This window comes from Patagioenas fasciata, chromosome 3 (assembly GCF_037038585.1).
Source record: "Patagioenas fasciata isolate bPatFas1 chromosome 3, bPatFas1.hap1, whole genome shotgun sequence".
NCBI lineage: Eukaryota > Metazoa > Chordata > Aves > Columbiformes > Columbidae > Patagioenas > Patagioenas fasciata.
In genome coordinates this window covers 29941076-29958279 of record NC_092522.1, presented here as the reverse complement: position 1 = coordinate 29958279, position 17204 = coordinate 29941076, and the positions used below count along the sequence as shown (strand labels likewise).

Below are 17204 nucleotides of genomic sequence, written 5' to 3'. Positions count from 1 at the left end.
ATTTATATCACTGACTTACTAAAGTCAAACCTGTCTGGCCTTTTCTTTTTTACTAATAGCTTTGTGTAATTCATACATATTTTAATTGCATCATGGTGATTCAATTAAATGACAAGCATTGCCAATGATACTTTTTTAATAACCTTTTTGTGTGCTTGCTGTAGACTTTTGTTGGGCTTGTCGATTCACTTTCTGAGAATCTGTAAGAGCGTAAGGTAGAGCAGTCCCTTAATCATTCTCTCATTTTTTAGTACAGAATTGGGTTTTGAGATACATTAGATGTTTCAAAAAGAGAGAGCCAATTTGAAATCACATTGCTTTGAAATTGGGTCCATGTTTTTGAAACATCCTGTAGGTATCACCCATAATGTCAAAACCCAGACCACAGTGGATGGGGCTTCCTCCATGCTCTCCACCCCAGCCTTGAGTTCAGCCATACCATTGGTCTACCTAGAAATCTCTACTATCCAAAGTAGATGTACTCAGACTCAAAATCAACAGAAGTTCCTTTCTGTAGGTGTGAACATCAGCCAGGGCAGACTTGTGACCACTGGTCTTTGTTTATGGTACCCAGAATCAGCAAGTGGAGTTGTCAGGGTGCTGTTTTGTACTGAGCTGATGAATGACCATCAAAGGTGAATGTGGGCTGCCTGATGCATCCTAGGGTTTTCCCACTGACTTTCAGCTTTGCCAACAATAATTCTGAGTCAAGTAATTCTTGCCACATTTCTGCTTTTCCTTAATTTTTTTTTCCTCTCTTCTCCACCATCTTGTTGTGTTGTCTTCATGGAAGTGGATCCCAGAACATTTTGAGAGTCCTGTTAAAAATGCCCAAACACGGACACACACAGACACACTCTTGCACTCTGACCCTGGTTTTCTTTACTGAGGGAACTTCTTGCCCTTGACTCAGTAACAAAGACTTCGAGTCTAATAGGTGGTGTTTTGTGAGAGAGTCAAGCATATGTGATATGGTACAGGCTTTTATACAGTGAATGACAAATCTGGCTGCAGTAAGATTTCAGAGATAACATTCTATGGTTTCCTACCTTTTGACTACAAGCTTCTGGTTTCCGGTCAGATCTGTGCAAGAAGTATGATTCTTGATGCCAACAGTGGAGAAACTGTTGTGCTTTTCCATCTGTCTTTAACCAGATGATTGCCGCTCTGCTTCAGACTGCAGTGGCAGCTGGGAAACCCCTTGCGTAGCTGCTCAGTTGTCGTAACAAAAAAATGTTTCTCCCACCTACCAGCATTATTTAATTGATCTTCTGTTTTGGAGACATCAGGCAGTTTTCTGGTGCTCAGGCCATCATGCACTTTGAAGAGCAACTAAATCATGCTATGGGGCGAGAAGAAGGCAGAGTGATGCTGGTTATGTGCTTCTTTGTTAGTGTTACGTGAATACAGCCTCCCTCTGTTGTTCACCTCAAAAATTAGTCCAGACAGTAGATGTCAACAGTTAGAGAAATACGAGTTAAAGTACCAAGGAGTGGTCACACTCTTGTCTTTCTGCTGTGCCTTGGGCTACAGAAACTTGCCACAGGGAAAGCGAGGTTTGTATTTGCTGAGAGTGTTTATCAGATGTCTCCATGGGGATTATCACGGTCTTATTATTTACTTGTTAACAGTTTCACAGTGACAGTGTGGGAGGGCCATAAAGGCAGGACCAAAATGCAGCACTAATGATTGGTGGAGTTAGATCCTTCCCAATTTGATTACAATTTAAAAGGTAAAATTGTGAATTAGGGAACTGAGAGAAACAGAATGAGTAGAATGGGAACCAACAATAAGGATGTCAAGGACCTGGACACAGAGGAGAGTGCACAGTGCTCTCAACCTGTCTTCCTTGGTGAGAGCTCAGACACATTTATAGGAGTATGTATGCTGACATTACTTGGTTAAATTCCCTGCTTTAAACATAAAGCAGAAAAGAGGATGGTGCATTTCAATGCTGTTCATTTCACACTTTTCACAAGCTGCCATTTCAAAAAAAATGTTTGTGCAGGTTCTTTGAGGGTGAAGAGTAAGTGTAGGAGCCAGTACAGAAATTTACTTCTGTGTATGTCAAACTTTCACACATGCATATGTAAGTGTAGTGCATACATACAAGCTGGTAGGAGGCTTTCTTCAAACAGAAAGGGGGGTTGGCTGTTTGCTGAGAGATGCTATAAATGTAGATCTTTTGGAAAATCTAAAAATGAACTGGTGCTAGTGCAAGACAGCGATTTTGAGTGAATGTTTGGTAAGACATCAATAGAGAAGATGAGTATCTTCTCAAATACTATATATAGCATTTATTCCTAAATTCAGAAACAAGTTCTATTTGTGAAAATAGATCTTAACTGACAGCTGCTTGATTTTAATTGTGTGGTCCTCTTTTTAGGGGAGTGATGTAGGGAATTACAGGTTATTTGTATCATCCTGTCTCTTGGAAAAATGTTGTCAGTCCCCGCCTTCATCTGTGAACCTTCCAGGAGCTAATTTTTACTTTTGCTTTACAAAGAAAGTATATACCTTGAAAAGAAACAGGAGATGACCTCATGGCACAGTTCAGCTTGGGGCAAAGGGGGGGAACAACGGCAAGCAAAATAAAATGCCAGAAAAATAAAGCAAAGAAAAGCAAAGGGAACTGTGTCTGGGTTAGAGCTAGATGAAGAATGGAGCAAACAGGAATGATTACCATGACTAGTGAAGGGTACAGTGTACGTTGATGGGAAATTAAATTTATTCTTTCATTTGGTGTGGCAGTTGTTGATGAATGAGATCTGGAAGCACATGTTGTTCACTCTGCTTTCAGCCCTGTACCTTATCTTGTTACTGTTATAGCTCTGGGGATTCCATAGTTTCTCTTGGATTATTCCATAAATGGATATTTTGCATGTGTATTCAACCAGAACTCTCTGTTTTTGTTGCTTTTCAATTCTGTGGTACCATCTCTACTCTTATATCCTATTCAACATCTCTCCCTCAGCTTCAGAGTGCATATTATATTGACGTGTCAGCCCCTCATCAGCTGCCTTTCCCTTGCTTCTGCTGCTCTTCCAGTGTAACTCCTACCAACATTTTATTAATGAGCACATGCAATCCCTCCCGTTGTTTCTGCAGTCTCCCAAACACACTTTTGTCACTATTACGTATTGACAGTGTGTATTAGCAAACATTTTTAGGAAGTTGCCCCACTACTTGGACCCAAACCATCTTCATTTCTGTTGCTCACTTTAAAAATTAAATAAACTGACATTCTGTTTGGCAGAGCTTTGTCACAATTTTCAGCCTTTCCTCCATCCCATCTGCTCCCCCAGCTGCTCAGTCACACCCTGCCCTCCGTTTTCGGTGCTCCTAGCTGCAGATCGATAAAATAACCAGGAACTGTTAGTCAGGATGTGTCACTTCCCTTCCCACCGGCCCATCTGCTCCTCGCTCTCTTTCAGCTTTTCACTCGTGCTCTTGTTTTTCTGCTGTCCCGTTATTTTTGGCAAATGGCCGCATTGCGGATGACCCAGATTCAGGGGATGCATTGAGGTGTTTACTCCTGTGGTTGTGAGGCAATTACCAGGCTCCAGGGGTAGATATTGAAGAGTTGGACCACCATTTATCTAAGAACATTTTCTAAAAGGAAGGCACTTGGAAGTGCTTTCAAGATTGACTGGGTGGTCTCTGTTGGGCCTTACTCTTCAGCTGAAGAAACCTAAGGTTCAGATCCTTGTATTGCACTGGTAAAAGGAACACCCCAGCAAGGGGTTTAAGATTTTTTTCTGAGCATTTTCCTGATATGTGTAATGGGACCACCTGCACTGCAGCAACTTGACGCACAAGCATTTTAAACATCCACACTGACCCTGCCAAAATCCTTGTAAACCCTGTATAACAAACCATTGCAAAGAACGTTTCCTTTTGTTTTTTTGTGATGTAAAGATGAATCAACATTACATTAGTTTTTAAGCATTGCTTCTCTAGTAAAACCATTCAGGAATTAGAAAGGATGGAGCTTTAATAAGTGTAGGAAGAACAGTTACTCTCCTTTTGTACACTGGGAGAGGCAGTGAAAGAAAATACAGGACTAGGTGTTATATTTTTGGTAGTTAACTTGCTTGATTTCTTCAAAACAACAAATAGTGCGGTTTGTGTATCTTTATTATGGATGAGTTGACTGATAGGTTTAAGTGGGAGAGGGTGAAATCTGTAGAACAGATAGTAAATAAATATTATATGTTTAGAAAAGACACCTTTTCTAAAAAATGAACTAAATTATTTTGACCCTTTAAAAACCAAAGGCAGATGAGAATAGAATAATGTAATCTGTGTAGCGTTGTAGTATCAAGCACGTTTCATGTCACTCTGGCCATCGCATCTGACAGTGTTATTCCATGGGGCATATGTTCCCATAAGAAATATTCAACTACTTCTCCAGTTTTATCATACACTCTTATTTTGCCATGTGCTCAGATTATCAGGTCTCTAGAAGAGTAGTTAAAAAATAAATAAATTTTGTGAATCTCTGTTTTACTCCACGAAGATGGACGCTTGTTTAAGTTGCAGCAAATTTAATTCCCTTTCATGGGTCTTGTTTTTTAGTATGAGCAAGCTTGATAATGTCACTGACCTTATGTAGAAGTTTGCTTTAATCTGTCCCAGAGCTGCTATATAAATGAGATCCATTGCAAATGCAGCACACGTAGATGTTTCCCGTCTTTGGAGCATTTGCCAAGAAGTAACCAGCTAATGTCTGTCACACGAGGCCTCATGCCACGTGTGACACTGTCATCAGGCTGGGTTTGCAGCATGGTGGAAAACTTGCACCCCAGTTCCGAGGTTAAGAATGGTTGCTGTAGAAAGGTGTATGATTGGGTCCATGGTGAAATACTGGGGAATACGTTTCTGTAAGAGGACACTTGAGTGTGATAGTTTTTATAGGACTGCTTAGTTTTGAGTGCTGTAAAGAATTTGGTCTTTGGTGTCTCCTCAACTTCCACATGAGAGGGTGGATGACTTATGCAAATAAATACTCTCCAAAGTATTTTCTCTGTTTTTGGCTAGCTGGAAGGTAAAAATGCATTCAGTAAAAACATTTGTGGACCTTAATTTCATCTCCCCATTCCACTCAGTAATACTGTTTTATACAGTCCTGTAAATCAGTGAAAAATGCAACTCTATTATTGATTAGCTCTTATCTTAGAGAGAAGTTATTTTAAATATTGTTCTGCTGTCTGAATCCACTTCTGCCACATTTGTTTGTTTTGAACTCACAGTGGTGTAATTACCTTGCAAAGCAAATGAAATTATTATTTTTTCCCACATCCTCTCTGACTTCAAACTTCCACCATGTCACACAGAATCAAAGAATGTTAGGGACTGGAAGGGACCTTGAAAGATCATCTAATCCAATCCTTTGACTTTGAATTCTGACCCAAGCAATCTATTCTGGTACGTGTTGTCCTTCATAAGCTATCTTTCTCAAGAAACAACCGATATGCAAGCTTCCAATTTTTGGCTTGGTTTTCACTTAGAGGCTAAATATGACATGCACGTGTAACTGGAGATGGATTTAGGAATGGGAATGTTTGGACTGTGCAAATCCTTTCCATGGCTGTCTTCTTCCATCCCTTTCAAACAAATATATGGATTTACTTTTCAAAGTACCCCACTACATGATAGTATAATTTAGTTTTGTAAGATGACTGAGAAGACTGAGTTGAAAGAGATCTGATGGTACCTAATTTTGCTAGACCAAGTAATGTGCAGAGAGAGTTTTTCTCCAACATCTGACAGAAATGTCTGAGGCTGATCTTCACGCACAGCAGGAATTGAACTGGAATATTAACCCAAACTTCATTCAGTTGCAGCAAAGGTGGCTTGAGCCAACCTTTGTAAGTCATCTCCTATGTCATGCCACATGTCTTTGGACTGTTTCAACTATATATATATTTTTTTTTTTTTTTAATTTTTTTTTTTTTTGGCTAAAAATGCTGCAGTACCTTTAATTCACAGTGTGTGAGAAGGTGGGGGTCATCATGATTATTAAAAGTAAAGTATGACGAAGTATTGATGCAAGATTACAAGTAAGATGGAACATGGAGGAAGGATGCAAACATAAGGGTTTCACCCAGGCAGCCACAAATTCATTGTCATTTTAACGCCATGGGCTCTTTTGCCACTCTGTCTTCTGGTCATATTTCCAACAGGAAAGAGGAAAGAGAAGGAGACAGCAGTAAAATCCAGAGAAACACCACAAATCCATAGCAGCTGCTTGTATTGTTGCAATGGAACATGTTAAAATCATTAAATAGCATAATGAAGAGTTGTGGATGTGGAGAGTTTTTTTTAATTTGGTCTGCTTTGATGAAAACAGTTTGCTGTATATTAAGAAAAATCCACACGCTGGTAGATACTCAAACCACAAATTTTGTTATGGGTTATCTAGGCCAGCCTGAGTCCTTTTTCATGGGTAAATTAATGCTTCCAGTGTATTAATTTGAGCACAATAGCTGCTCAGGTACTTTGATAGTTAGCTTTTTCTAGATGACATTAGACATTTAAAGAATGTTTTATGATTATATTTTTTTTTACCTTTGTTACAGCTGGGTAAAAGCTGCATTGACATCAAAGACTCTCAGGAAAATGTTTACTGCTTTTTGGATCAATGCCTAGCAAAGTTAATGGAAATTAGCTAGAGCAAAACCCAGAAAGGTTTCAGTGTTTGTCTAAACTGTTTTTCTCTTAAACTGGGTGTACATACAGACTGGTGGACGAGATGCTGGAAAGCAGCTCTGCAGAGAGGGATCTGGGGGTTCTGGTTGACAGCAAGTTGAACATGAGCCAGCAGTGTCCCTGGCAGCCAAGAGGGACCCATGTCCTGGGTGCATCCAGCACCCATGGCCAGCCGGGCAGGAGGTGATTGTCCCGCTCTGCTCTGCACTGGTGCGGCCTCACCTGGAGCACTGGATGCAGGTCTGGGCAACACAGGATAAAAAAGATATTAAGCTACTGGAGAGTGTCCAGAAGAGGGACATGAAGTTGGTGAAGGGTTTGGAGGGAAGACGTATGAGGAGCAGCTGAAGTCACTTTGTTTGTTCATCCTGGAGAAGAGGAGACTGATGGGAGACCTCATGGCGGCTACAGCTTCCTCACAAGGGGAGGAGGAACGGCAGGCACTGATCTCTTCTCTTTAGTGACCACAGAACCCGAGGCAATTGCAGGAAGATGTGCCAGGGGAGGTTTAGGTTGGACATGAGAAAAAGGTTCATCTCCCAGAGGGTGGTGGACACTGGAACAGGCTCCCCAGGGAGGTGTCACAGCCCCAAGCCTGGCAGTGTTCAAGAAGAGACTGGACAAGCTCTCAGACACATGGTGTGAACTGTGGGGTTGTCCTATGCAGGGACAGGAGTTGGACTCAAAGATCCTTGTGGGTCCCTTCCAACTCAAGACATTCTATGATTTTATGATTATAATACCTTATAAATGACAAAAGGCTTTTATGGTCTGTACTGCAGTTAATTTGTACTGTTTAACATATATAGAGCTGATGGGTAAGTTTGATAGGCAAAGGGGGAGTGAAAGTTAGATCCGATGATAGACTGTGCCCTATAGATAAGCTGCAGCCCAATCAGAATTAATTAGCATGGTGTAAGAAGGGAATAAATTTGGTGACACTTAACAGACCAAGCTACCATGATCATAACTGCTCCCTATTTAAACTTGATTGTTAACATGAATTTAGTAGGAAGATTTGAAAGATTTAATCTATTTGCATACACTTAAGCATTCTGAAAAGGCATATATTTTTCATATGTGGGACTATGGATTCATACTGTGCATTTCAGGACTAGACAAACTTAAGATATCCTCTGCCTGTGTATGAACTGATGAGAATGTTTTGGAAGTCCTTGAGCAGCTTCGGAGATGCAAAGTACTAGAAAGGGAAAAAGTTGTTTCACTAAGGAGCTGTTGTTGTCTGTGAATATTTATATAATTATCTTATATTCTCTACCTTTATTTTATGATGCCTTAGTTTTGATCCAGAACTCTCAGAGAAAAAAGTCATTCTCTGTTTTCATACATGCATGTTTTTCCTAGCATTGTATGGAAGATTGACTGTTGCTATATTGCGCGTACAGCCTGATAGGGAGTACTTTTCCTTGAAGCTGATCTATCCCCATTTTTGTGCTGACTCAGACTGACTCATACACTAGATATAGTTTTGACTGGGGCTAACATTCCATTTACCGGAGATCTGCTTTGCAGTAATGTGTTAAATTCTTATATTTATGCTTGTAACTGTCATTTATGTGAAGTTTTGTCACTTTATAATCTAGCAGTTGAAATATTTGTTTTGATGTTTACAAAACTAGCAATTGAGTTGTCTAGGAATATATTTTTAGGTCTGCTTTGAGCATGTATTTATGTTGTTTCACGTATCTGAGCATGAATTTGTGGCTGCAGCTATTAAAGATTAATTGCTGCTCTTGTTTTTTTCATGCTGCAGTCACAAGACTGTTTTCTGTAAAGCCAACATTTATGACATGAAGGCTGAGAAGCTCCTGGTATTTTCCTTAGTTCCCGTGCCTGGCAAATGCTCCTCACTTTACATGGAGCATTTGGTCTTTTGCAGATTCAGGCCTTATGTAAAGAGTCTTTCAGCCTGGGGCCGAGATATTTTTCCTTACACAGTAATGAGACAGTAGTTCCATGTGATGTGCTATAATGCTTTTTATAATTTGTTCTAACAAATGAATATTGGAGAAAGCTAAGACTTTCTCATGCTTCTTTCATCATCTTCTTGCAGTCTCTGCTGCACTCACAGCTCAGGTGACAATGCAAAATATAGATTCAGAAAAATGTAAACTAGTATATGGTGGAGAGAGACATAAATTATTTGTATCATTACAACAACAGTAGCAAAAACTTTACAACAGATACTTAACGCTTCTCAAATGTGAGCAGTAGTATTAGCACTGAAAAAAGTTTGGGACTGCATGTGTATTTACATTTCTTTAATATGAAATTAGCTGTTAATTAAGAGTCATTGCTACAATCAGGTCTGATCTGACTCTATAATCTGAGAAGTCTTATTAATTAGCCAAAAAATTAATGACTTCTGAAGTTATTTGATGCTGTTTCTTTTGTACTGAAGTGCCTTAGTCCATGTTGGAACCTATTGGATAGTATTATCCATGCCAGAAGCATATTATTACTGTTTACATCCATCAATAAAAAATCATCAATGAGTACATTTAATTTAAAAAAAAAAATCGTTATATAGAGAATGTGTAGATCTGTGTCCAGTTCTGGGCTCCCTAGTACAAAACAGACCTGGACATATTGGAGTGAGTCCAGCAAAGGGCCACAAAGATGGTGAAGGGACTGGAGCATCAGCCATAAGAGAGGCTGAGAGAGCTGGGGCTGTTCACCCTGGAGAAGAGAAGGCTGAGAGGGCATCTTACCTATGTGTATAAATACATAATTGTTGAGGGGAAGAAGACAAAGCCAGACTCTTCTCAGTGGTACTTAGCGACAGGACAAAAGGCCATGGGCACAAAGTGAAATACAAGAAATTCCATTTAGATGTAAGAAAAACTTTTTTACTGTGAGGGTAATCAAACACCAGCACAGGTTGCCCAGTGAGGTTGTGCAGCCTTCATCACTGGTGATATTCTAAGCTCAACTGGACACAGTCCTGAGCAGCCTGCTCTGGCCGACCCTGCTTTGATCACCTTTCTAGGTAACCTCCAGAGGTCCCTTCCAGCCTCAGCTGTGATTCAAGACACCTCTTTCTCATTAAGTCTTACCCAAACTTAAATGGCATTGGTGGGAGTTCTGCTAGATGTTTTAAAAGCTTTGGGGTCTGTTCCATAAGGATTTGAACTTCTGTATAAAAGTTGTTTATTGTAACTGCAATTTCTTTTTCTAACCTTACTTGAAAAATTATGGGGATTGTTAACTTCATCTGCGCCTTGTTTTTTCGCCTCTCAGGAGCGTTTCTTCTCTCCAAGAATTCGTCGTCGACTTCATGCTGTCCTAGCATCTGTTAGCACTTCAATGCTGATTTTATCAAATCTAATATTTCTTGGAGGAAATCACGTTGGAAAAATCTACTGGAACAGGATCTTTATGGAAGGCAAGTTTATTTTTATGTGCTTTCTAGATAACAGAGCTTTCCAAATATTAACTTGGGTGGGCTGAGCTGTGTCGTTCTCTCAATCCGCTAACTTCTTTTCTGTTGCTGTTCGAAACCATTAAAAAACTGTCTGACAAAATCTAAATAGCTTTGCAGGCTGTGTGACTACAAAGAAACATTGCTTTTCTTTCATCAAATCTAGGAAGAGAGTTATCAGTGAAATTACTGAAGATCAAATAATAAATGTGTGACAAATTAGCCAGGTTGGATTCTTTTTTCCTTTTCTGTATTTCATGTATGTCAGTAAGAGCAGGTGTACTAAAGCCAAGCCCATAGATTCTGTGGAAGATTAGTAAGTAGGATCTGCAAAATACAGTGCAATTAAACAATTAAGCCTTTTTTTTTTTTTTTGTAGTGGATCTGTTGTCAGGGTAGGGACATTGAGGACAGGGGAATTTGGGTGACAGCATCAGTCTGTGGTGTTACTGAATAAGTAGTATGCAGCGAGCACTATGCCGTGAGCTGACTCGGGGGACAAATCCAATTGTTGGGTTTTTTTTGGTTGTTTTTTTTTTTTGTTTTCCAGAGCTCAATGTAAGCAGGAACAGTTTTCTTCTGAGGTTCTTATTGCTGCCAGAGACCCACAACATCAAATAAAGGTCTTGTAGAAGAATATTTCTTCCTACTGAGGGAAATACTAATAGGCTTCTGTGCCTAGAAGTGCTCTCCTAGAAAGACCACCACTGTATATTGCTCCTTCATGCACTGTTTCCCCCTCTTGTTCCTTGCAGTGGTTTAAAATTCAGCTCTGAGGTTCCAAGGTCCTACTTTAGCATCCCAAAATAATGAAAGTATTAAAGAGTAAGTTATGTGCATAAACTCAATGATTATTCTTCTGAGCTCAAGCAAAAAACAACATTCAAACAGCCCTAGGAAAGGTACATTTTTAGCATAAAATATAGTGAAGCTTTTTGTTAATATTGGGCTGGGAAGATGGGGTGAAATACTTGTTCATGTTTGGTTTTTGCTCTTAAAACATAGAAGATTTGTTTTTTGTTTTCTTAAAAAGGCTTTGTTTTCTCTGAAATTGTTTCCTCCCAGTTAGCTGGTTATTAGTTTCAGTAAAAAGAAAAACAACTGAGAGAATAAGTTCAGAAGTACAGTTAGACATCACTTCTTATGTATTAAAAAAAAGCACTAGTGAAATTGTCCATTTCAGGATTGTTAATGCAGTTGGTATATTATAAACGGCGAAAGTAAGCATTCCTCTTCAGAAGAGTTAGCAGTTGGCAGAATGCTGGGGTTTTAGCAAGTGGAACATTAATTAAAATGGATCAATTATTGATTGTTTTTCTAGGTTTGGGTTGGTGGTGTTGTGGGGTTTTTTTGTTTTGTTTTGTTTTCTTTCTTTAATAGTTCTTTGGCCTATTGCTCTGCATATAGCTTGAGTACATCTAGTTACTTCAGTATTAGGTACTGGATGTCTAAGATAGGAATAGGAAATTAGTTTAGTCAAGTGCAACTTTGTCTCCACCATGTGTTGATCAAATTAGCTTTATTTTTAGAACGTAAAAGCTTTTGCGTAGTGCAGCTCATACTCTACTAGTTGAAATCTCAGTGTTAAGCTTGATATTACTGTATCCTTAGATCACACAGATGACTGAGTATATTGTATTACTGCATTATGGTTCTGACAAGTCATGTGTCTGAAACACCCGCTGAGATCTTATTGCATCAACGTTCCTGCTCCGTTGTGGCTTTCCTGCTGTGGAACGATTGCTGCACATTGAAAGTCAAATCCAGAAGGACTGTTCAGAACTATGGTCTTCAATTTAGAGTAAATTAAAGTGCTGGTGTGTAGGAGGTGTATTTGGAGAGTGCAGTACTAAAAGGTAAAGATAAATCAATTTGTGTATAGCCTTCACTGTTCTGGTGATTTCAGTTTGTCAATATATTTAGACCAAACTAAATACTACAATATATACTCTTTGGGCATTCTTTTGTTAGCCCAAGGACAGATGAGATGATCTAGCTGCTTGTCTTCAACTCAAGTTTTTGTCATTACCTTCATAAAAAATTTAATAGGGATATGCTTGTCTTGTTTGAAGAAGTGTATGGGTGGTGGTAGTGGGTGGGTGTTCTGTGAGGCAGGAGGGTGCTTGGTTTGGGTTTTTATTTTTAAATTATAATTCTGGTGTGATGGAAGTAACATTAAGTTCTCGTGCATGAATATTTTCTCTTGTGCACTACGATGTTGAAGAGCTTTGATGAGAACAGATGTTGCTCTCCCATCACTGTCTTGTGAAGAGTAGTTCAGAAATCTGGCAAGGGACCCCCAAACCACTTCTCTGCATAATATCCAAATCTGTGTCCTTGCACTTGGTAGACAAAGCAACATTATAACGTCCATTACATTACTAAGATGTGGTAGATATGTATCTAGTTAAATTGAGTCAATGATTTTAGCTTTGGGTCGAGTAGAGAGAAGATACTTGATGAATTTTAGGCTGTAATATAAAAATCCTATTCTTGCTCTTGATCTGTTTGAAATTTGTCTTAGTTTAGGAAATGTAAGCAGCGTTTTGCACGACTCTAAAACCAAATCTATAGAGTAGACATTTGCATTTGGAGGACTTCTCTACAGTCATAGCAACCTGGGCAGCAAGACTTGAGATTAGTTGAGGTAGCATAGGGCTCTGCAGCAAGAGTGTGACATAAAGAGGTAAGGAATAGACATCAGGTAAGGAAGAGCTGTGGAAAGAAAGCTGTCCACCTGGCATCAGCTGAAAAGTTCCTTTCCTTTGTTTAAGTTCCACAGAGTTATGTCTACAGAGATTTTGTATGTATATGGGTAGGAAGAAGAGAAGAGATGTGCATTTCTCAGTTTGTAAATATAATTGTTATATGTAGGTCCCTAAAAAAATTAGTCAAGAATGTATGCTAAACTCGAGCAATAAAATGCATCTCAGAGCAGAAAGCAGATGTCCAGGTTTAGGTGGAGCTTTAGGTGTTGAGTGTGGCATTTTCAGCTCTAGCAAGTAAATGAGCCTCAGAATATAAGTATTTTAAAATCCTAAATGCCCAATGTATAGCACTTTGTAGTCAGAAATTACAAGTTCTGTTGTATAATATCTAAAAACCAGTGCTTGGAGAGCACATTAGCATGTGTGTGACAGTGATGAAAATTTAAAATGGCTGACTCTGAAATTTTACTGAAGCTGAAGATGTATGAAATGCACTTCTAATTTTGCTCTTTGTTTACTGAACAGGATCTATTGTGTTCTTTTGCAAAGACTGGATATTATAAAAAATCTATACAGCTGTCTGAGCATGCAGAGAGGCCATGGGTGTGAAAGCAGTTAAAGCCCAGGCCAGCATAGTCAGTGCAGGGAGGCACTGTGCAAGTGAGCTAACTTTATTGTCAAACCTTTGTGGATTGCTTTCTAGGAACAGGATTTGGAAGAAGTGGTTTCTCATGTGTGGTAGGCTTTGCATGCTGCAATGCCCCTTGCCATGCCATAGTAATCCCTCCTCTTTTCCCAGAAGTCTCGCTTGACTGATACTTGAACTGATTTACAGTGCCTTGGCAGTGCTTTCCACAGCTCCCATACCACTGACAGGGAGAACTTATATTTGAGCATGTCAGGTAGCAGTAGTTTTTAGTATTTGCTTTCCTCATGTGAAAAATAAATTATATTTATCTGGTTTTGAAATTAATTTCTGTGCATCATTAAAATCACTATTGTAAAAATTATGAGAGTGGGAGTGTGTGTGTCTTATATGTATGAGTATTTGTTCTTAAATTTGTTCTTAAACTGTTCAGACCAACCTTAATGCTTGTTTATAAAACTTAATTTGGACCCATAAGTTATTTACAAAGAAAACAGTTCCTACAACAAGCATTTGCTCTGATGTTTTTTTTTAGTAAGACTCTTCTCATATGAGACAGTGTCATTCTAATAAGAAAGCAGGAGAAATGTCTTCTACCTAACAAACTGCTTTTCATCCTGTCTTCAGGGTAATTAATGAATTAATCCTTCACTTCAAAATAAGAGGCTCCAATGAGCAGGGTTCTCTTTGGAAGGGCTCTTTCCTGGGACCAGCATGGTGCTGTGCTTTCGGTTAAGAGGCTGGCTTACTTTAGCAAGCATGACCAAAGGAATTAAGCTGGGAGGGGACACAAGTATATTGGGTGATAAAAGTATAAAATGCTTCCTCCACTTTCCCTGGCTTGCGAGGTGCAGAGCCCAGATCGATGAGGAAAGCGCACGGTGTGTGTCAGGCATATTTTACTTTGAATAGCTGTCTGCAAATTGGACAGCTGTCATTTACCTTAGCTATAAACCAGTACTTTGAGTATCCAATTTACCTTGCTGAATTGTGAGGAGTGCCTCTCTTGAGAGCAGTTCATCCCAAATACATCTATCTTAGCATGGGATGAGATGCGTTGTCACTCTTCATTGAGTTCAGAGCCATTTTGTATAGGCTAGTTTAGATTAGATTGGATGTCCAACCTTTGAGAAGGTGTCCTTTAGTAGACAGCCAGCTTTGAGTGAATTTCACCTTTGCCACAGGAGTACAGTTGGGCAGAAGTCCTGCAATGGACAGTATCCGACTGTTCTACCAGATTGCAAACTTAGTTCATCAACTACTTACAACAAAAAAGATCTTACACCGAGATGCATTGACAGCAGTGTAAAATGCATAATATAACCTCTTCTCCTACATGATGTTCTGAAGGTTAAAGTTAAAATATGTCCAGTTTTGGTTACTGCAGTTTAAAAAAAATAGTTATCATCTGACAAATAGGGAGAGGGAACTACAGCAACATCTTTCACAAGTCTAAGAGCCATGACCATGAAATAAATGGCATTGTTTTGTGTTGAGAGGAAAGTATTCAGGAGAGAAATAGGTATATAGGCGTTTCTTCAAAGAAAACGTTACCAAGCTATTCTGTATTCCTAGAGAGGTCAGGAGAAGGAAAAAAAAACCTGTAAAATGTAGCAAGGAAGCTTCAGTTGAGGTAGGAGAAATCTTCAAACTGTAAGATGGGGAAAGTATTGAAACACATTACCTAGGGAAGCTGTTTGATTGCCATCTTTGGAGGACAGTATCCAGGTGGACAAAAGTCTGTCAAGCAATGTAGAAAATACTGAACCTTTGAATGGTCCCAGACCTGTTCCAAACTCTGTTTTTTCCAGGTGGTTTATCAGCAGATAGAGCTGTTTACATGGAGGAGAAATCTGTGAACAGCACAGCAGGATTTTTATTTGGATTTATATATTTCTGCAGTAAGTTAAGGACCACAGTAATTTACAAAAATGCAGTTTTAGTAACATTTGGTAACAGTTTCTTTATGAAGTTTGGTGGTCTGATGGGGAAAAAAGTCCATAGTATTGGGGCTGAGGTGCAATTTAGTGGAAGTCATGGTGCAATTTTAAACTGCTGACAAATAGTCACATGGAGAAGTTTGAAATTATTTGCGGTTTCATACTTGGTCTTCTCTTCTAGTATTTAGGATGAAGTGCATAGCGCTGTATATGAATATTTCATTTGATAAATTTCTGAGAGCATTTAAAACCAATGGTACTATGCAAAACTAAAGCTGAGTTCTCAGTGTCTAGTATTTGTTTGCTGGTTGAAGATGGTGAAACCTTTATTTTGCCTCCATATTTCCCTTTTGGCTTGCTTTGAAGCAAAATCGGGTTTTATGCTGATCAGAATTCAGTTATTTGGTTAATTTATAGGGAAAAGACATGTTCTCATCACCTGACCTAGTTTATGGAGGCAGAAAGCTTTTGGACTTCTTCACAGCTGTACATCACTTCCTCAGATTGTGTTTCACAAGACACCTTGGATGTTGACTTACATATGAGAATTTCTGTGATAATGGCATGCAAATGCAGATGTTTGAGTGAGCCAAGGAGTTTGGTGTAACATGCATATATGTGGAATTTTTGGCTTGCTTTGGCAGAAACAGTAGACCATTATCTTATGACATGAAATTAAAATTATGCTTTTTTCTAATTGCACCTTATTGCATTATTGAAGATTATTCTCAGAATTTACATTTATTTTATGTAAATCACGTAGTGAATGAATTGAGAATTGAAAGGGTATCAAGATCCTTCAAGACACCATCCTGGACTGCTGTTACCATTAGAAATTTTGCCATTGATTTTGAAGACAGTGAATCCAGCTCCTTTTTTCTACAAAAAATTACTTGTATGTTAGTGGTTGAGTGGTTGAAAACCACGACTTCATTATTGTGTAACTCCATGTGTGAGATGTCAATAACAAAAAAAAGGTGAGAGATTCCTGTATCGGTTGTTGTATGCTTTAGTCTGGCTCATGTAAGGCCATGTCTGCCCATTAGATGTGTTGCTGATCATACGCCTCATTTGCTGCAATAATGAGTGTAGGAAAAACATCTCAGGACCATCAGCAGTTCATACGACAGCATCTCTCCCTTCACAGACTATCTGAATATTGCTACTTAGCGTAGTTAGCAGATTTAATTCATTTTAAGGGCTGAAGGAAGCTAACAAAAAGAGGTGGAACAAAGATTCTGCTGTAGAGTAACTGGCATATGGTCTTCCAGCATTCCTGTTCCTCCAGATTTTCACTGAGAAATCCCACTTGCTGCTGTTATGCAGAAACTTACTTAAGTTCATTTTTTCTAAAAATACATTTATGAATGCTATATTGATGGATTGCATAATTTAAAGAAATATTGCATAGTGGCAGGAATAGTACTGAAGATGTCACATTTTTCAAAATGATCCATTCCTCTTCATGCACAAAGAAAACTTGGTTTTACAATCATTTATGTGACCTTGCTTGGTGGGTGCAGTTCATTGGGAAGTGAATTGGCAAAATACCAAGAAAAAGAAATTTTAGTCTGCAGTAATAAGGAGGCAGGGATATTTTTTCCCCTTCCCTTCTCAAAGGATGAGAGCTATATAAAAGCAAATATTCACACTTTTGGGGGGTTTTCTTTAGAGTTGAAAGAATAAAGCATGTTCTGCCATTTTCTGTTGGTTTGAGCCTCTCTTCTATGTGAAAATTGTTGGACCATTGCCACATT

The 17204-nt window shown here is 38.9% G+C and overlaps 1 protein-coding gene across 4 annotated transcripts in view; it reads left to right on the top strand.

The window, feature by feature from the left end:
- The window catches only part of HHAT (hedgehog acyltransferase), a 153664-nt gene that overhangs the window by 77769 nt on the left and 58691 nt on the right, over positions 1–17204 (top strand). For all 4 annotated transcript variants that reach the window (XM_071806017.1, XM_071806016.1, XM_065835929.2 and 1 more), the window contains one exon: positions 9973–10117. In XM_071806017.1, coding sequence (XP_071662118.1) covers positions 9973–10117 — 145 coding nt within the window. The remainder of the gene's footprint in view (positions 1–9972; positions 10118–17204) is intronic.